The sequence below is a fragment of the Aulonocara stuartgranti genome, assembly GCF_965226115.1.
Source record: "Aulonocara stuartgranti genome assembly, chromosome: 13".
NCBI classification, from domain to species: domain Eukaryota; kingdom Metazoa; phylum Chordata; class Actinopteri; order Cichliformes; family Cichlidae; genus Aulonocara; species Aulonocara stuartgranti.
In genome coordinates, this window is record NC_138949.1 from 19902134 (window position 1) to 19923536 (window position 21403).

General features: G+C 41.1%; 1 protein-coding gene across 8 annotated transcripts in view; it reads left to right on the top strand.

The window, feature by feature from the left end:
• Positions 1 to 21403, top strand: part of kcnma1a (potassium large conductance calcium-activated channel, subfamily M, alpha member 1a) — a 149413-nt gene that overhangs the window by 119785 nt on the left and 8225 nt on the right. For 4 of the 8 annotated variants that reach the window (XM_082557322.1, XM_082557323.1, XM_082557325.1 and 1 more), the window contains 7 exons: positions 2575 to 2655; positions 6296 to 6389; positions 10290 to 10416; positions 11281 to 11505; positions 12052 to 12244; positions 16446 to 16559; positions 19781 to 19911. In XM_082557322.1, the coding sequence (XP_082413448.1) occupies positions 2575 to 2655; positions 6296 to 6389; positions 10290 to 10416; positions 11281 to 11505; positions 12052 to 12244; positions 16446 to 16559; positions 19781 to 19911 (965 nt within the window). Of the gene's footprint in view, positions 1 to 2218; positions 2252 to 2574; positions 2656 to 4243; positions 4589 to 6295; positions 6390 to 10289; positions 10417 to 11280; positions 11506 to 12051; positions 12245 to 16445; positions 16560 to 17909; positions 17994 to 19780; positions 19912 to 21403 lie in introns of all 8 variants that reach the window. The other 4 variants (XM_082557324.1, XM_082557326.1, XM_082557328.1 and 1 more) reach the window with 3 other exon arrangements.

A 21403-nucleotide genomic window follows, 5' to 3' on the forward strand; every position in this document is an offset into this window, starting at 1 on the left:
TAGGCCTAGCTATCAAAGCCTTGGGTTCAGACATACAGATCTGATTTCCTTCTCAACATTCTCCCACCGTCTGCCGACTCAGCCTAGATTAGTGTCAAACATGCCATGATGAGTTTGGCTTGGCCTCTTGTAGTTGGGCCTGCGCTGATATCCCTCGGTACCAATTACTGGCCATTACATGGTTACTGATCTCACTTCTCCCTCAACCCCCTGTAGGATTTCAGGAAAGCCTCCTCTGTCTTAGATTTCTTTCTCTTTTTAACCCTGACTTCATCTGAACAAAGTGAGTTTAGTGAAGGAGCGCATTGGGCTTTGTCAGTCAGGGATTGTTGGATTTCCTTTCCCTATTTCCTCTTTTTTTTTTTTTTCCACCAGGCTGAGAGGATAAGACATCTTTATCCACGATGACTTCATACGCTTCTGAACTAATTTTTTTCTTGCACTTTGATTATTGATCTCTTGGATAGCACTGCTTCGTTTAAGCTGCTGTTTTCCTACACGTGCCAAATTAGGGCCACATGTCTGTGTGTAGCACAGACAGCTATCAGCAAGTTAGGATGGCAGAAGTATACAACTGTAAACTGCTTTAACGACTAATACAATATTTATTATGGCAACTTTTAACACAAACTCATTAAATGAGTAATGATATGTATGCAGATGAAGTGGTTAGAAAAATGTAGTTCTCCATTGTTCTTTTTTATTATAGGCAGTTAACATATTACTTTATTCTAAATTCTTTGGCTACATCAAGAGTTTTTTTTGTCTGTAAATGAAACAAGTCTTTTTTGTGACTTGACTTTCACTATTTTAGAAAATCTTTAGTCAGTTAAGAGGTTTCAACTTGGTTTGCTAAGCTCTGGACAAGGGATGTGGGCCTGGGGTTAGGGAGATGGTTTCGGCTTGTCCACAACCTTCTGGGCTGTGTATATGTGCGCATGTGCACATCTTGTGTGCGCAACAACATGCACTTGTATCTCGGTGTCTATGCATGTGTGTGAATCTGCATCTCATTGCTGGGGACCTTATCCATCCTGACACAGAAATTATGTTTGCATTTTCCCAGCCCTGCTGGTTCATCACCAAACTTGCCCTGACAGCTCCTGTCCACCAGGCAGACCTCCACCCCCTTGACCACCCTCCCCCACCCACCCTGTCCTACGCCGCCTCGCAATGCCCCAGATGCTAGCCAGTTAGTCTGCCGCCTTTGCGGTGCGGGCAGATTGCTAGAGACAGATGCCAGGGCCACTGTGGGTCTCTTTTTGAGGATCTGTGTCATAGGCCAGCCCTGGGCCCTCACTGTGACCTTTACTGCTGGAAGATACTCTGGGAGAGAGTGGGGAGTGTCAGCAGCTCTGAGTTCAAGTGCTTACTACATTAGTAGTTCTAGTGGTACCGGTCTTTAATATCTTCTTGGTCAAGGTCAAAAACTGTAATTACCAGAGAATTAACTGCACTGGCAAAAGTGGAGACCTTTGTGAACCCTTTAAAAGTACAACCCCAAAGATCGTGCACTGAGCTCAAGTTATGAAAAAAAAAAAAACCCTAATTTTTAAAATCTCTATTTGTATAAGACTTCTGGACTGCATGCGAAAATCAGGTATCTATGCATTAGTGCTCTGTTAGCGCAGCTGTTTTGAGCAGCTGTTGTCTGTTTTGGATTTATACATGCACTGAAGTATGTATTCGTTTTCTTTATTTCCCATTGTGGCTTTATTTGTTCCGCCTCACACTTCCCATCATTTTTAGATATAAAAAACCCCCACGAAACTCTATTATAAAATGGGGAAAAAATGGAATTGCTAAATCTACACGGAAATGATGTGACATGTAATGTAGTTCTTTCCTTTTTTTTTTCAAATGTATTAAAACCAGCCATTAGACCGTCATTACATCTCATTACAGGTGTAGTACACTTTCCTAAAAGCATGGCTCACTCTGTGAATGGACAGTTCTTTCATTCATCTGTCTGCCTTTTATGTGCCATCACATCATACTGTAATCAGTGCCACCATTAGGGTTTTACAGTGATTTTTAATTATTTATACTTTCATTTTTTGGTTTGTGCCCTCATACCTTTTGGTGAGACAACATCAGATTTACATTTGATTTAATTTCCATCTACGGCTCTTATGTTGATGTCTTTCCTAATGTGTCTCTTTCATTACACCCTCTCTCCTTGTGTGTGACCTGCCACTTGTCTTTGCATCCTCCCCAGCCAAATATAAGTATAACGGATTTGTCAGATCACGTAAGTGTGTTTCCCTGTCCTTCTGCCATAGCTTTGTGTATAGAGTATAGCTCCCTCAGCATGTCATATAACATTCTTAGTAGCGATGCTTTGCTTAAGTATTTTTGTATTTTTACTGTAAAAAAAAAAAAAAAAAAAGGAAACCAACTTTTGAAAAACTTTCAGTGTTTCTTTTAAAATATCCAGTTTATTTATATTTAACTTAAATATGATAAAATCATTTTAACATATTTTGACAGCAAACTAAAGTACTGAGATCATTTTGTGTTTGATAACACTATGTAGATCCATGAAATATTCTTTTTGTATTGTGCTGCATGTAGCAGCAGATGGCGCTACAACACCAGGAAACAGTGGAAGCCATAAAGAGGCTGGCGTTCGATTCAAAGCTGATTGCAATATAGGTAAATCTTTGGTAAATAATTGTTAAATGACTTTCCCCCCCCCCTCCTTTATTTTACTGGTTAAGAATACATTTCACTTTTGAAATGTTATTTGTCACCTCTAACACTTTGTGTCTACATTTTAAATGTATTTGTTATTATTAGGCATACTGACAATAAAGGCTTTTTTTTGGTTTCCTTTATTAAATAATGGCTGCCTCACCTGTTAAGCAAACTAAAAGGAAGCGCAGTAATCATAAGGTTTTTTTTCTTCCCTTTTTTAACTGTAAAGACCACAATGCATGGCTTTAAAAAGCTCTTTCATGCAGTTGCAATGCAGCTGAAGAACAAAGCTCGCTCATGCAGCAAACACTGTAAAGGCAAAGCCAGCTTAGCTCACATAGTAAAGTAAACATTTTTACTTGTTATTCCTCCGCCTCATCATCCAGTTTACATTGGGTCATGGCGATCTGATAAGGCTTGCATGCAGGACAGTACCGTCATGTGATTATCATTTCAAGAAGGGACAGTTGCCGTCTGGGTTGTTCAGGATGCACAGTGGACCTGCCAGGGCGGGTGAACACTCTGTAACGCTGCACGTGTTTGACAAGGGCCAGATGAATCCAGGAGCTATCGGTGGCGCCCTGTAAATCAAGGAGGCAGCTGACGGCTGGGATAAACGTCTGTTTATCGCCCAGGGCCACCCAAGCATGCTCTCTCCTCCAAACAACCAACCAACCACCCTTCAACCAAAGGGAGGAAAAGGGCTCCGCCTCTCCAAATCAACTTTGCAACCAGATATTTTACTCATCTCCCACTGCTGTCTTCCTACAGTGTGCCATGACCCTTTCAGTACATACAAACATGCGGGTTGACTCTGCAGCCACAGATGGACTGTGTGTGAGTGTGTGTTTCTGTGAGTTTGGTGAAACGACTTGCTGAACATATTTGGTACATATGCGAGTATTTATTCTCATACTCAAGCGATTTAGTGTAATAGTGAAAATTCCAAATGCTCTGTTTTTCAACATTTTTCATGCGGAATTAAATCACACTTGTGTACATAATCCAAAAGGAATCCAATACATGTTTAATGATTAGATGTTTTGAATTTATAATATTATAAATATTTAGTTCTATTTGTTGACATTATTGTGGTGTGCCACGCTCACTTGAAGTGACAATATCTAATTGGTTTTGACTGGCTTTAGCCAAGCCATGCCTCTGCTTTGTTCTACCCGAGCGCAGCACAAATGAGAAGTAAAGTTAAGAGGCTTCTAATGAATTTAACACAAATGAAAAGCAAATTAAGAAGGCTTCAACTATTTTTAGGAAATTCTACATGGTTCCTGCCTTTATTTATTAACATTATTATTAATATATTTTTGCTTTAAGCTGGTTCAGTCAAAACTTAAATTGCATTTTTTCTTAAATAGTGATCAGATATTCATTTTAACATACTGTGAAATAATGATTGTTTTATGGAATTTACCCTGAAATATCTATTTAACAAAATCTAATTTGAAATACAATAACACTTCTTTTCTCAGTCATTTCTGAGCATTTAAAGCAGGCGTTTTCACACTCTTTGTTCTCCACTATTTGACAGTAACGGATAAAGTTAGACCGCCTTTTCAAAACAGAACACTTAAAACCACCGGCTGCATCTCCACCTCCATCACCTCAAATGTATTCCTTCCCAATGCCCTGCACCCCAGCCAGGACCCCCTGGTCAGCCCTGGCACAGTCAACATCCCTCTCGTTAATAACCGTAAAGGATGCCTGCTCCACATGCGGCTGGGGCCCGGGGACGACCCCTCGCAATTGCGCTTCAGTATCTCGGGTCCAGGAGACGTGGCGACCAGATCCCTGGCTGAAAGTCGACTGAACCGGGCCCGCAGTCTGCCAGTGAAATACCGCTGCCACCCCAGTAATGCCATGCTGCTCAGTCACAGTAGGCACTGTAGGTTGGCCCCTTAGCGGGATGCATCAGTCAGTAATGCTGTCCCGTCTCTTCATTTTGTCTTGTTTGCTGCATGACGGCTCACTCTGCTGGAGCTGCTGCTGTTGTTTCTTCTGCTGCTTTGCACAGATCTGGCTGCTAGTGCAGTGGCTGCTACTGTCTATATGAGATAACTTTTAAGCGCCGGGATAAAACAGGTGAATTTACTGTAGACAACGTGCTATTTCAGAAGTGGCTCTAGGTGTTGTGAGCTCAGGGATTTTGCACTAATATCATTATGTAGTGGGGAAATGCAGCGTGGTGTCCGTGAAAGCAAAAAGTTCAATTGTTTTAATGTTAAAAAATTAAGTTTAAACCAAGAGGAGTTTGTCAAATGGTATAGCAAGGAAAGCATACTTTCTGCTGTGTGGTATTTTCAAAGTACATCAGAGAGAGAATTATTTGTAAAGTGTAAAATGCTTGTGATATTAGCTATTCTGATTGCCCAATTGCATAAAGGAAATGTCAGAGAATGACATTTTATTAGAAGGCAAAGCCATATTTCTTATCTTTTATTAGCAGAATTAGGTGACAGCATAGAATGGGTGCTCAGAGAATAATGAAATTCAACATGCTTGGAATAACCGCGGCTTGCAGCGCGCACATTGATTTGCACTAATATCATGCTGTGTTATTGATTTCTAACCAAAGGACTAATGCGGGTTTGAAGTGACGGTGCACTTGACATTTGCGCTGGGAGAGCGTAGATTGGATAAGAGTATCTGGGTGCCTGTCTGAAAGCTCTTGAAACTCACAGACAGTGAAGAAGATCAGACTACTGTTAGCTTGACTGAAATCTTCAGACAGCTGGGCCTGGACTCACTCCGGCTGCTCTTTCTCATTCTCTCTGTCTGGCTGGGACTCAAGTAAAGTTTGAGAAACAGTGTTTTTGTTTTTAGATGATTTTTTTTTTCAACCTAGCGAAGCATGGCTGACAGAAAACCGAGTTCAAATGTGATCAAATAATCTTTAAAAAAACAAACAAAAGAGGACTATAAAATAACACAGCATTGTTCAGCAAAACATGAAACAAAGACGCTGTATATTTAATCCGACACAAGTTTTCACAAGTGTTGGGGTTCAAGTAGTTTCATTAGGAAGTCAACTACGCACTCAAAATTCATCTCCATAACCTGTATTTATATCATTGTCATTGCTTTTGCCCATGCCCCAGTGACAATAACAGTCTGTAGCATCACATTGCAATTAATGCTTTAGGTAAGCATGGTCACTTGGATGTAAACTGCTAGAGGTCCAACCGCCTGCAGAGTTCGGTGGGTGAACAGACGCAGTGAAGTGTCAGTGGAGGATGTGCAATATTGCACCTTAGTATAGCCACAACATGGGGGACATTTTAAAAAAAAATTCTTATTTTTTAAATAAACCTTCCTTTTAGGTCAGGAATTGTTTTCTCTCCGTGGTTTCCTCCGGCTTTTTTCAGATTTAATCATTTGTCCATTACTAATATTTTCTCTCTCTATTTTTATTTCCCTTCCATTTTGACACATTGAATTATTAATTTTCCTTTTCTTGCGTTCAGTTTCTTTTTTTGTGGTTTGCATTGAATGATTGATTGATTGTTGCCTATTTTCATGTCAGGTCCAGCTCTCTTTCTGAACCGTCTGTCTCTGCTCTGACATTGTGCCCATGTGTTTTCAGTCGAAGACGAGCATCCGTCAACGCTCTCGCCCAAAAAAAAGCAGCGCAACGGAGGGATGCGAAACTCACCCAACTGCTCGCCCAAAATGATGAGGTAAGAGATGCTGATTTTATTCTTCTTCCAGCCTTCAAACTGGGAGTGAGAGGAAGACAGATATAAGGAAGATGGGAGGGAGCATGGGGAGGGGGGGGGGGGTATGTGTCTGAGAGATACTTCAGAGGCGTATGCTGCTGATGGTGAGATGGTGGGAGTTTGGATGGATGGGAGGGGGCAAATTAGGGGTGGCAGAAGAGGGAGGTAAGAAACTCTGTGAGTGAAAAAGAGAAGAGAAATGCCCTGTTAGGTGCTGGCTGTTTAGGATGGCATGCTGTCAGCTGTTAATGACAGAGCTGAAATAATATTTCTGTCATGAAAAGCGGCTGTGAGGAGCCGTTTGAAAACTCCTCTGGCTTTAAAGACCCAGCTGTCACCTCCTCCGTTCTGGTCCACATGTACTCCTTAAACAATGCTGGCACTAATGACACCACCAACCAATCAGAGAGACCTGCATGGTTACTTTGCCCTCGGGCTACTCGTCTATTGTGGGAACCCCTGTGAGTAGTGTATCTGGTACTTAAGGCCATATGCGAGATGTATCGTCACAATCAAATATGAATTCAAATATTACCTTCCTTTTATCCTGTCCTTTGGAATTAAACTGCTGTTAATTGATTTTGAAAGATAAAAAGGGTAGGTTTTTGTGCTCCTCTGACTGCAAGGCGGGGTTAGACGCACGACTGAGAGGAAAATGCAGGGAGGCCGAGCTGTGCGGGTTGGGACGGCGGGATGAAGGCACGGTGGCGAAGATCTAACAGGACAGAAACACTCATAGCTACACTGCTCGTCTCCTAATGAGAGCGAGGGTTTACATTAAGGAACTCTAAAGAGAGACCTCGTAATATATATAATCTTAATCTTATTTATGGAATTTAAACCCTTTAAAAAATAAGCAAACTCTAAGGTGGAATAGTTAACATTTCCAAATAAAGTCAATATAAATATGAGCTATTATACAAAGTAGTTCTGTTTTGTTCTCTTTCATACACTGCATAATGTTTTCACTTATTACTGTACCATTCTGGTTGAGTGCCGTGTACGTTAGCCCTGCTAGTTTCCCTCAGGCAGCAATCCTCCTACTGCACTGGCATGCCTATGTGATTTTTGTCCAGTATAGTTGTCGGCCTCCCCCTCACAACAAAACAAGCACTTAATAAGCCTTCACACTTGCCAAACCATTAGCCCAACACAGAGTCATACCCTTCAGTCTAGTTCGCAGCAGAGCATCAGCTCAGATGCCCTTGCTCAGAGGGAGCAAACTGCTACAAAAACAACGAGACACTGGCACATTTCCAGATAACTGCTTGTTTTAAAAGGTTCTTTAGTTTGCCTAACTTAAAGCACAAAACCTTTTCTTCTCTTCCTTTTCTGCTTAGAAGACGGTCCCCGTTTGCCATGTAATATATGCATCTGCGCTTTGATCTCGCAGTGATAATAATCCTTGCGAGTTATTTACTCAGTTTTGAAAACGCTTCAAAGCGGTGTCAAAGTTTTCTCTGCTTTAGGGTTGCTTCTGTATTCTGCTGGCTCTTGGGTGCTGGGATGACAGGTCCTCTGTTATAGGTGTAGCTTTTTCTTTTTTTTCCCTCCAAGTATTAGCCTTTAGCAGAACATCAAATTACCCATCGCAGTCCACAGTCCCTCCCTCCACCCCTTCACAGCTGCCCCTGTCAACATATAAGACCATATATATTATATAAACCGTTGTGCTTTGCGAGGTGGATTTTATGCAGAATGAAAAGTGATTGTTTGAGGTAGCCTTAGGGATACTTTATTCAACAAGCAAGAAGGGGGAAAACACAGTGGAGAGCTAGCAAGAGAGCGAACATACGTATCAAGTATGGTTTTTACAGGACTCGCAGCCTGAAGGCCTTTGTAAATAAATAATGATCAACAGATTGGCTGTGGGCTTTTGAAAAGCATGCCTTTGTCAGTTTGCATGATGGGAAAAATTTTCAAAGCAAGAAGCTGCCTTCGTAGTCTGGCAGAGAGGGATTGGGGGAGCACGCCCATCCCCAGCTTTGTGACTGCAGAGTGATACACTGGAATAATTCAACTCTGTTTGAAATATACTGAGGGAGAGGGTACGAGAGAAAGAAAGAGACAGAGAGGGAGGGAGGGAGGCACCGGAGTGAGACATGCTGTAAGGGAAATACTGTTTGTCCTCCATAAAAGTGCATCTGATAAAATATTGTATTTCACCGAGCACAACATTTAGTTTGCATTCTGGTACAATGCTAGAAATTAAGCAAAGTTCACGTAATTCTGCATCTACTTGTTCAGGACTGAAAATTCTCAGCAGAGAATATCTGCATTTATCTGTCACTTCGCTTGCTATTTGGGTGACATTTAGGAGCCCTGTGTTAAATAATTTATTAGTAGCCAATCCAGCTTGTAAATTTCCTAATGAACCGCATTCCTGCCGTGGCGCTAACACCATCCCATCCCACCCCACACCCACACAAACCTTCACGATGGGTCATGACTGACAACACGCATCCATTTGCAGAAGATGTCACAGTATCATCTGCAGCTGATATCCCTTGGGCGTGGCCCCGTAGCACAGACGTCATGTCTGCTCTGCCTGAGCCTTGTGGTAGGTTCAACCCGAGGCGCGGAGAAGGAAGAGGAAGGAGGTGTGCGGAGCCTGTGACAGGCTGCCAGTCACACCGCTGACAGCTCTGTGAAAGATAGCTGTCTTGGCAGTGAGAGGTGGAGCGGCAGCCCGTCTGCATGCGCCAGTCAGCCCCTGTGTGGAGGCGAGCAGAGCTGAGCAGATTGAAGTGACGGGGGGCTCCGTGGAGTTGATTGGCGCAACACGCGGCTCTGGATGAAAGATTCAGGCTGAGTGTAAAAACACTAAATGCTGTCAGTGTTATTATCACCTGCTCTAACTGATAGAGGGGAGAGGGGGGGAAAGAGAGGTGGAGAGAGAGAGGGTGGCTAATTGACAGCTTTTTTTTTTTCTTTAACTTTAACTTTTGCCTGCGATGGCATGCAATCCAAATGCAGGTTGAAGGAAGAAACAACATCAAAGCCTTGTCAGTGAATGACAGTGTTGATAGAGGATAGAGAGAGTGATACTGAGAGAGATGTATGTCAAATTCTTGAGATATTTTCTCCCATATTACTCACATGTCTATCTCTGCAGTTTCCCCCCCCTTTTTTTAGGAGTATCAGCAGTATTGAATTTTCATAATTTTTCTTAAATTCTCAATAAACTACATTTACATTGCTGCAAAACAAGGGGCCTTTGTGGGAAAACAGCACTTCCGCCGTTTATCTTGACTCTGTGTTTTTGATGACATTTTCTGGACCGTGTTCAGAGGGGCTGTGAGAACATGTCTTGTAGAATAAGTTCAAGAACAGGAGAGGCAGCGTAACAACACTGACAGGAACCCTTTCATGGTCAGTGTTACAGCAGATAAAACTCAGCAGCCCACTGCTGTGGATTAGCCTGTTTGGTTGTGACATGCTGCTGAAACATTAATGACCATCAGCTGGGAAAGCAAAATGTGATTGGGCAAATTCCTGAAATATTTAAAGTGCGAGCCTGTTGGAGCTTTTACTGTTTGCGCCACATGGCGTCAGGAACTGGAAGAGAGGGTAAAAGCTGGTAATTGGCCTTGTGCTGTCATGCCATTCAGTCAGTAGTACTCACATCTTGCTGTTCTCCTCTGTACCACAGTGAGCACAAGGGTCATTGACTTTTCTGATGCCTCTACATAGGGGATGAGACAGATTGGAGGGAAAGATATTCTAGTTATGCAGTGCAGTAGAAAGTTTCATACTCTGAGAATGAGATGGACTTTTAACGATCAGACAGCACAGATATCAAGAAACCCTGCCTGGCTTCTGCCACAAAACAGCCTAACGTAAATATTTTCTCTTTTCCAGTCGACACGATCCCCTTCTAATTCCTGGAAATGAACAAATTGAGAATATGGACATGAACGTGAAGAGGTATGACTCGACAGGGATGTTTCACTGGTGCCCTTCAAAAGACATCGAAAAAGTCATCCTGGTAAGTGGGGCAAAAGTTCTGTAACTGCTACCCAGTGAGGGGAAAAATAGTGTATATAAAAAAAGAAGGTACTAGTAAGTATGCTCAGGAGCAAATGTTTCCCCTCAGTACTGCAGTAACACAATCACATACTAATGTGTATTGAAATTTCTCTCACTGCCTCTCTGTTGTTTCAAGGTGAGTTTGTTTTTATATTTATATATACAGTATATGTGTATATCCACCAAGGAATGAGTGAGCAGCATTTCAACACTCGGTGCATGACTTTGCTCAGATGCTTTAACGAGACGGTTTAAAGCATTTATGTTAGTGCATAAATTGTTTGTGTAGGATCAAGTAGGAGGCGCAGTCACCTACTGTGCATAGTAAAGATACGACATATCTTTGCTTTGTCTAAGACTCGAGTGACCCAGGTGCTGTTTTCACTCAACTCAAGGGAATATGAAGGCTGCTTCACCAAAATGTTTCAGATACACAGATAAACATCATTTGCCGCCAGCTGAAAATATGATACAATTTGCAGCTGTACTTTTTTATGAATGTAACAGTTTACAGCTTACATTCGTGCGTGTTTAATTTGTCTAATGAAGAGCTAATAATAAAACCAAACACATGGTTAATAAATGATTACATGTGGATATATAACAGTTTATGTGATGCCTTTAAGCACATTTAAACTCTAGATATGTTGGGGGGGTTTTAACTTCATGCACCTGACCCAGTTTTCTGTTATCGGCACTCATTTTTATTCTGTAAACCTGTGTTTGTCTCTATGTGCCTCCTCATCTCTTTTCTGCCTTCGCTTTTTTTCCTCATTCTCTGCTTTTCTCTCCCCCCTTCCCCGTGTCCCTCTCTTCCCTACAGACCCGGAGTGAAGCCTCCATGACAGTGCTAAGCGGCCATGTAGTGGTCTGTATATTTGGGGATGTCACGTCCGCTTTAGTGGGGCTGCGAAACTTGGTGATGCCTTTAAGAGCCAGCAACTTCCATTACCACGAGCTAAAGCCTATAGTTTTTGTGGGCTCGCTGGATTACCTTCGGAGAGAGTGGGAAACTTTACACAACTTCCCCAAGGTCTCCATCTTACCTGTGAGTGTACTACTTCACCTGCATGTTGAATATCTGTCCAACTAGAAGGCGCTGACATTTTAAGTTGCACTCATGCTGAAATCTTTCAAGCGATTGTCATTTTGAGTTTGATCGTGCATTTCTCAGTTGAATGATTACTTCATGAGAGCTCAGTGAGCCTCCCTCATCCCTAGCAGTGACACATCCTGCATATCCAAAGTGGAGTTTATGAGCGTTGCAGCTGCAGTGCCCATCACAGATGGCGTGGCTTGCTGCCTTAGAGCTTGTTAGGCCTGGTTTGACTGATGATCAGAGGAGAATCACAAACACAGCCCTCAGCGCAGGCTAGCCTTTAGATTAGTCCATGTCTCTGAATCTCCAACGCCCGGTTAGATCAGTGGAATGTCATCGCCTCAAAACAAGAATACTTGTTAACTAATTTCCCACAGCCCCACTCTGCTCACTTCTTAAATTTATTTTTCTCTCCCCCATGTCTGTCTGTTCTCTGTGTTTTGCTTTCTCTCTCTCGCTGTCTTGCTCTTTCTCTGTGTTCCCCTCGCCCTGAAGGGTACACCATTAAGTCGGGCAGATTTAAGGGCTGTCAACATCAACCTCTGCGACATGTGTGTAATACTGTCAGCCAATCAGAACAATATCGAAGATGCGTCTCTGCAGGATAAGGAATGCATCTTGGCAACACTCAACATCAAATCTATGCAGTTTGATGACAGCATTGGGGTCTTACAGGCTAATTCCCAAGGTAAGAAGTGTCCCATTAGACTCCATGTACACTCCTGGCCAAAGGGGACAGGTTATGGGAGGGAGGAAAGGAGAGTAGTCAAAAAATGGAAAAGGAAAAGAGGAAAAGACTGGAGGGCAGCGAGAAGGCCACACAGGAAGGGTAGATGTAGTTTGTCGAGCACAGAGTCTGCTAAGCGCTCATAACTGAAATTCTCTGAAAGTCTGCTTTGAGTCTCGTCTGTAAACTGACATTACTGTAACTCTAACTGAAGATGTGCACACACAGAAACATTGTGTTTATACCTTCATCAAGCCTTTGAAGAGTGTTTACTCCGCGCAATTTTCTGATGGTTTCAGTCTTGTCCCTGGCAATTAGATGCTGCTAAACCTTTGATAATACTTTTTAATGATGTAATCAACATGACTGTGTCATTTGATGTTGTTCCCCCTGATCTGGAGTCTGGCAGATCGTCTGGAACAGATTGTTGATGTTTGCAGACAAACATACGAACCAGGCATCCCATCAGGCCTCATCATCATTAAGCAGCTAGTACAAATCACCAGGCAGGCCAATTCAGCTGCTCCTCATTAGTCACAACAAAACAGCAACACATGCACGCACACACCTCAGTGCTTCATAGCGTGCGCACGCGTTTGGGTGCGTAACACACTCGGTTACTCATGCCAAGGCATCCTATCCACAAACATTCACAAACAGGTGATCCTCAGTTTATGATTAGCTTGAAAGGTTCTACATGCCTTGAGGTAAGCAGTTAGTGCCACCACAGCGACTGTTGTAAATACAAATCAAAGTGAAGGTTCAAGAGGCCTTTTTTTTTTTTTTCTTTTCGTAATGGAGGGCATATCCACATTTTTATTAGAATGTCGATGCAGTTACTTCTCCAGCCTGTGTGAGCGATACGCTGTCGATAATAGTGCCAGCAAGCAACAATCGGCAGGAGTAAATCTGAGAGCGCGTCCACTCTGGGGAGCACTACTTGCAGAAAGCCACGTCCATCCAGAAGCTCGCAGGTTTATGTCTTCTAACCCAAACCAATGGTTTGAGACTGGCGTTATCAATAACCGGGTCTTACTTTAACGGCCCATTTAAGAAAACACAGTGACATGCAATCATGCATACATAAGAAAATACACTCATATAACCAGGCGCTGCTATTGTATCATGGGTATTGCTGTGAGGATTCCTTCCTCCTAGCGATGCTCTCATTCAGACGCTGTCTGTGGAATTTAGAGGTGCAAATGAATAAGTAAACATGCGCTTTCCTGGGGGAGAGCTTCTCCCGGCTGCTGTAGCATGTAGTCAACCACAGAGCATAGCTGTGCCCGCAGGGCTACAGGGATAAGGGGGCATGTAACCCAGATCTCACTCATCTATTGTAGATTGTAGCTGAATAAACTAAGTTACAGTCTAACAAAAGCAAAAGCCAGCGTCTTTGCTTTGGGGCATCATTTTCATTTTTCATTTAAAAAAAAAAAAAGTTAGCATTAATATAAAACATATAAAAGAGGAAAATTGACTGTTTTAAGTATAATTAGGCAATTCAAGAAGCATACTGTTATTTCAATCACAAGGACACAAGACTAGTCTATAAAGATAAACAGTGTCTTTCTTTAGAGATAAACAGTGTTTTTCATATGGGTCATATGAAAAACACATTTGAGCTCTTCTGTTTTTCAGTGCTCAGTAGAGGCTCAGCTCTCTGTTTGGATTTTGCCAGCTCACACTGCATAACGACTTTTGAGCTGTTTGTAACCTAACAGGTTTTGAAAGCAGCTCTACAGCAGGCCTCATGTATCCCTGTTCTCACCAACGCCACTTTCTGGGGTTGCGCTGCGCAGAGTGGAAGGCGCTCTCCTACGTCTTCCCACAGTCTTCATGTTCACTATGATACAATAAGCGCGGCGTTTTAGAGGCAGAATCCAAAAAACTTGCTGTCACTCTCCAGTGGAGTAAACATCATCCTTTATGGACATCGACAAAATGATGCTTGCACTATCTGAGCTGTGCTCCCTGGTTGAAGTGTCAAACCGCTGCTATCTCCTAGTTCAATAATTGGTGTAACAAAAGTTATGATTATCCATGCTTCAGTTCAGTGTGTGCTTCCCGCTGTGTACTAAACTATTTGGTGCCTTTTCCGTTGCAAAGGGCTGAAAGATCTCTTTTGTAATGTAAGCAGCTCATTGAGTTTCTTGACAGAAAGGCACGCACACACTCGCACACAGAGAGAATTTGCAAGCCTTTTAAAACTTTGTGACCTGAATATATTCCCTGCATTATGTTTCCTTGGTGGTGGCACTATAAGCTGACATTTTGCTGTAGTCAGCATTAAATGATGGATGTCAAAACACAGTTGATGCATTATGCATATAGCATTACAGATTTAAGGTGTTTACTTGTCACTTTGAGGAAATGCAAAAATGTGAAGTCATGTGAATTCATACTCCTGTCACTTGCACTTGTATTTCATGGTTCTGTGCCACACCATTTTCGATAAAAGGTTTTCAGGATCCACTTCACCAATTTTATTGTAACAAAATGAACAACATATAAAATTTATGTCTGCCAGTTGATGGAGGGATGTGAATGCTAAATATGTCTTGGCTGACCCCTAAAAGCACAGTATCACTATTGCAGTTTTTAGGCAGGCGCCTGCTTCACTTAGCTGCCTTCTTTGTGTCCGTGTGTGTTCTTCAATCCACACATTTGAATCGCACATAAAGTGCACATCAAAAACTTCATGCTGGGTAAGATAGAATGCATCTGTAATTGTACTGATGCAGAGTTTTAGGTCATGCCCTCATGCCGGTGATACTTCTACAATAAAACATACAGACTGCACATTTTTGTTTTGCTATTTGTCATAAAGAGTAAGACCCACATTAAGCCGATACACAGTGACGACATTTAAGTTGGAATCTGATTTTTTATGTTTATTAAATTATTATGCCTCATAAAGAGTAGTCGCATTGGTAATAGCATTATATGTTTGAGGTGAAACAAAATTAAATTAAATTCAAAAAACACCACAAAATGTAAGTTAGGGCTCAAAGAATAAATAATTAGTAAATTAGTAGGAAAACATTAGTTAAAAGTAACATATTGCTATAACTTTAATAATTTTTTATTGTTTTATTATATTTTATTTATTCAAATGTAAATAGTAATAATAGAAACCTATCAAAATCATGTAGTTATTTTTTAGTATAAATTGAAGCTGAAGCAACAGTTTTTTCTTTAAATGCCCAGTCGTGTGAATTCAGTAGCTTATTGAACCATCTTAACTCCAATAACTTAAAGTAATTTTTTTCTGCATGACTTTATCCATCTCTTACATCTTTGTGGGAAAAGTTTGACCCAGGCTTCTTTACAATGTTGCTTCAGTTCACTGAAGTTTGCAGGCATTCATTTATGCACATGTCTCTTAAGGTCCTGCCATAGATTCCTTATTATCAGTTTGGGCTTTAACTGGCCATCGCTGCACCTCGATTCATTTTATTCTCAGCCATTCTGTTGTAGATTTGCCTCTGTGCTATACACTATGGCCAAACCTCTCATCTTTGGTCTTGTCCTTCCAGAGGACAGTTTCCAGAAGCATTGGGTTTTTTGTTTTTTTTTAATTTAACTTTCTTAAACTGAAGTTATGCTGTTATATAGTAAAAAGAGGTTTTCTGCTGGCAGCACCTCCAAACAAGCCATACTTATTCTGTCTGTTTCTACTTACATTGTCATGAACATTAACCTTTAACATGCTAATTGATGCCTATAGGGTCAAACCTGTAGCTCTTGGGTTTTATGCAGTTTTTTTTTTAGCTTTGCCTGGTCTAAACTTGGGGTGATGCTGGGATGTCCACTATTGGGAATATTGTGGCATTGTGTTAACGCACACCCAAATGTTCCAGACCAGCACACTGTCAAAAATTGTGTTTTTATAGAGGTGCTCACACTTGCTGATGGTCAGTTAATCAGGTACATTTGATTAGCAGCACCCGGCTGGCTTTAATGCCTGTGGAAGCAGTGAGGGTGGCATTGAACTGAAAACTTTCTTTTTCACATGACTTTATTTGTATTAAGTAGATATTAAGATTTAAACCCTTTACATCAGCTATAAAGTTTGCTGACCAGCCTGAATACTTGATCCATAACGCTGTTTTATCTGCTGATGTATTCAGCCTATGTCTTTGTTTCCGAATGTGTAAAGGTTTCACGCCTCCTGGAATGGACAGGTCATCTCCAGACAGCAGTCCAGTACATGGCTTCGTGCGTCAGGCATCTGTCACCACCGGATCCAACATCCCCATCATCACAGAACTAGGTAAAACTGTTTCCACCCACCTCAGTTGCAAACATTGCATGTTACATCCAGTAACTACCAGTCAACTCATTATTCATTTCCAGATGTAGACACACAGAGCTAATAATCTCAGGCATCATTCTGCTATCAAAAGTTCCAACTCATTCGAGGTCAAACAGACTAAAGAATGCACGGTGTGGAATTTTTGTCCACTTTCATGTTGTTGATAGCTTTGCCCAACTCAACTTCATATTCGGATGTGGGTTACTGGATCCTGCAAGGTTTTTTTTTTTTGTTGTTGTTTTTTTTGGTCAAGTGGTGACTCAACTTAAAGGTATCAAACACGCACTTTCGGGACAAAAGCCACATCTCCTGCCATTTGTCCACTAATGGACAAGAGAAACTCAGCCTGATGGAGAGAGTGAGAGAGGGAGAAAAGGGAAGAGAAAAGGTAGAAGAGGAAAAGTGCCTTGGTTGCAAAATGGGTCCATTTATTAATCACAATACCACTGGTTGTATTCCCAATGGTGATGGGGACTCATGAAACTTTCAGATCTCCGAGGGGCCTTCTAAAGCACTAGAGACTAGCTACTCTGTCTCCTCTGACCCAATTAGGGAGCAATGGAGCATGAGGCCAGCTAAGAAAAGGCCAGAAAGAGAAAGAAGCTGCCTAATATTACTTGTAACCAGCACAGCCATTACCTGAATTGAGCCTCTCCCATTACACTCCTAACCGCATATGTAATCATCAAAACTAGATAGTCCACGTTAGAGCCAAAGGCTTCTGTCCTGGACCTTAATGCTCATGGCTCTGGAGTTGCCTCTCTGCATGGTCTTTGCTTAGAAAATTTTCAAGCTGCAGCATCACTAGATGTGATAACATTGTCTTTTAGGAAAGGAAGAAGTAAGAGAATACAAAGGGAAGAGTGGCTGCATGTCTTACGCCAAATATATGCTGTACTTACATTGTCATATGTTCAGGTTACAGTGCCAGAAGCATATTAAAGTCACTTTCAAACCTAAAAAACACGCTTCATCTGAGTTTCGTGATCAATTTTGTTTGCATGGCGTGTGAAGTAGGTGTGTTTATGGATAAGATCCTTTTCTTTATCCGTCTCACTGCTTTACCATGAAATTATTTATTGTTGTTGAAGCGGCAAGGTGCTGTGACAGCTCGGGCTTCGTATCTACTGTGCACTCTAATCCGGGGTGCTTCACTTTTAGACACCGGACAGCCGTGAATATTTCAGAGTAATTCCGAAGTTGACGCGAGCAGTCTCGAGACACCCGAATGCCTTTACTGCAGTCTTTGAAACTGTTTCAATAACGACACAATTTCTCCCTCTCTCTGCACTGTCTCATCACCATTAGCTAAACCTGGCAAACTACTGCCATTGGTTTCACTCAGTCAGGAAAAAAAAAGTGGAACCAGCATACAAATGATAACAGAGCTGGGTAAGCTGAGCCTTTGTCCTCTGCTGCCGTTCGTTCCCCCTCGCTCCGTCGCTCCGCTCCTCATCAGCTTGTCTTGATTTATCTGGCTGCAGTCAAGGCTCTCGCCGCTCCCATGGCTTCACTTTGAACACATTTTTATCCTTCGTTCTGGCTGAAATTGACTGTCTTGTTTTGGCCCTCTTTTTACTGATTTTTTTATTTTTCTTATTTATTTTGGGGCATTTTTTTTTGTTTTCTTTCTTCCAGTTGGGTTTTTGCAGAGCTTCGCTAGGCCTTTGATCATGTTCAGTCTGTCCTTGTGGCTGTTTTCATAGCAACACCCCCTCGGCCTCTCACCACCCCTACCTCCCCTCCTTGCCACCTCCACACACACACTAACTCCCGCTTTCCCCCCCTTCACTCCGTTGGCCCAGGCCCGTTTGCATCAGCCCCCTTCTCTCTTTGACTGACATTTTTGTTCCACAGCTCACAGGAAACAAGGGAAGAAATCAAATTTCAAAAATAACAACAACGAACAAAATCTTTTAAGCTGTTTGTTTATTTTTAAAATGTATTTTTCTTTTTTTTCTTTCCCTCATGCCATAACTCTGAGGCACAGATACTGCACAAGTCAAACAGAAAACTTGTGTGATGCTCTCTTTTAGAGTAATGTTGGCTCATAGATTCATCGCTGTCCACTGCTGCTAGAAATACATTATAGGGAAAAAGATTTGCAGCAAGAACTCATTCTTTTATTACACTTAAGAGGTTTTTTAAAAAATCCATTTATTATCAGGCTAGTTTCATTTAGACTGTGCAGATCATGTTTTTCTTCATCATAATATAAAAAGTGTGTTGTTATCTGGTTTTAATTTGACTTTCGGGGCGCAGGTAAATATGTGAGATGTATCTCCACAATGGTGATGATGTGACAAACACATCCATCAAGAAGGAATTTCCTAAAAAACAAAAAAAAAAAACAAAAAAAACATAGCATGTCATTAAGTGCATGGTTTTCTCATGTGAGATAGTAGCCATTGTTGAAGTCTCAAATTTTACTTTTTAATGAACCCTTATAAATATATAGATATATGCTTTTTTTTTAAATACATATCTGTTTTTGTTTTTATGTATGCTACTGTCACTGTATTTTGAAATTCTGTGCAGTTATGTACCTTGGATAGCAATATAATAAATAATAAAAGGAAAACCAAAATGAGTATATAGTAGCTACAGAGATGCTAAGATTGGGGACTTCTTCAATGGTTATCTAAAGTTGTGGTTTGCCTAAATGTATGAAACGCACCCTGCATGTTATATACAGTACATAGAATTACATATATTACAATATACATATTAAAAAATGAAAAAGGTATTTTATTCAGCAACACATATTTGTCACATTCCAAACAATTAAACATATGAGGACAAAAGAAGAGTATTTTTAAACTTGGGCATCAATTTTACAATAATTTTTGATTTCATGATCAGTGGAAAACATGTCAATTGTTTGGAGAAGAAATGAATTTTATTTTTTTTTCTTGTGTTTTAAAGTAAGTGCAGTGGTGTATATATGCAGTGAGATATAATGTGCATCTGATGTTGCATTATATTGGAAGCTCCAACCATACCGCAATACCTATATGCCTGAGACCTTCTTCTTCCATTACTAAGATGTGTCCTAATCTTTTAAAATGTAACTCAGCATTTAAAAAAAAGAAGAAGAAGAAGTGTATCGTATGCTATTAAACTCTCAGGTGTGCACTTCACTCTGCCCGTCTCTAACTCGGCTGTGTCCCCTCTCTCAGTGAACGACTCAAACGTTCAGTTCCTGGACCAAGATGATGATGACGACCCAGACACAGAGCTGTACCTCACTCAGCCCTTCGCCTGCGGCACCGCCTTCGCTGTCAGTGTACTCGACTCCCTGATGAGTGCGGTGAGTTCCTAAACAGACTGAAAACCCACTGTGCTTGTTTTAAATTTTACAATTTTTATTTTTGAAATTCTCCATCTGCATGCTTTAATAGCTATATTCATTAGAGAAGAGTTTCAAATAAAGTACATAAAGACTTAACTGCATGCTGTTGCTCAGGTAGAGACTGTAGATTAAGGTAGAGTTAAGACATTGCATTATGTTAATAAACCCAGATCATTTCCTTATTTTCCTTATTTACAATTAAATTGCTTTAGAACAATAAATTTTCAGATGTACCTGTACTTACCTATAAGTTACAAACTCAGCTGGTGTATATAATAAAAAAAACACATCCTGAGATGATGTGTTGACATAAATTTAAGTAGATGCGCAGTTTTGGCATTTCAAGTAGGCAGAAGTTGGTAAATGAAATGGCACAGTACATTGATCACATATGCCTGCCAACTCCACTGACATCAGAAGAGAAATAGTTGGCATCACTCACCCTAAGTGTTGACTGTTTAACTTTCAGGAGTTTTATTTTAACAAAGTAAACTAAAAGTTAGTGTAGTAGTGGTGATATATGTGCAGCTAGAAAGGGGCCAAAGAAATGCTGTTTTGTCATTTGTGATCACTGAGCCGGAGATAAGAAAAAAGATGAAATGGGCAGAAAACAAGCTACAGAAAAATTCTCCCTCTCCCGATGACCAAGTGTGTTGTTTCCCTTTGGTGCTGTGATGGCTTAATTCCAGCAGTTCTCTCTGCGAATAAGGGGTTAGAGTAGCGTGCAAAGCTGAGCTGTGCAGGGAGTATAGCGGGCGTCAGCTGTAGTCTGGCACTGGTCAGAGGTGAAGCCAGCTAATGGACACTGCTCATCCATCATGAGGCTCTGCAGGCCTGTCAGGGTCCCAGTGAGGGGCGCTGCCACTACGGCCCGTCTGCCTGGTGACATCAGCTGTCTTCACTCTTAGCAAAAGCAGGTTCTGATCGGCTTGAAGGACAGGAGAACCTGACACTTGCAGATCGCAGTCAAATTGTTGTTTCGGAAGTCAAAGCAGACCTTGTGGGGTGCGTAGAGGAAAGAATTATGTTTTGTGGAAGTACTAGTGTTTTATTTAATGCAATGATCCCACATGTACTATGGTTAGCAAAATGTCCTTGACCATGTAGCTCTAAAATTTGATAGATTTATGTATCTTGAATTTTATGTATATTTTAGTGCAACCTAATGCAACATTTCTCATACTGAATACTTAAAGGGCTGGTTCACCAACTAACCCCCCCAAAAAAGCCAAAAAAGCATGTTTGCACTTATATCTAGTTGTATTTATTCATGTATATGGTTCTGTTTTCAAAGTCAGTTTTTAAAAAAATATTTTAATGTATTCATCTTGGTGAATGGCGCATGAAAAGAAAGATTTTAAAATATCATTTTTTTAAAGCAAATATTCACTATTGCATAAAAAGATCAGCATTTAAAAATTTTTATATTTTATAAGAAACGGGCACAGTG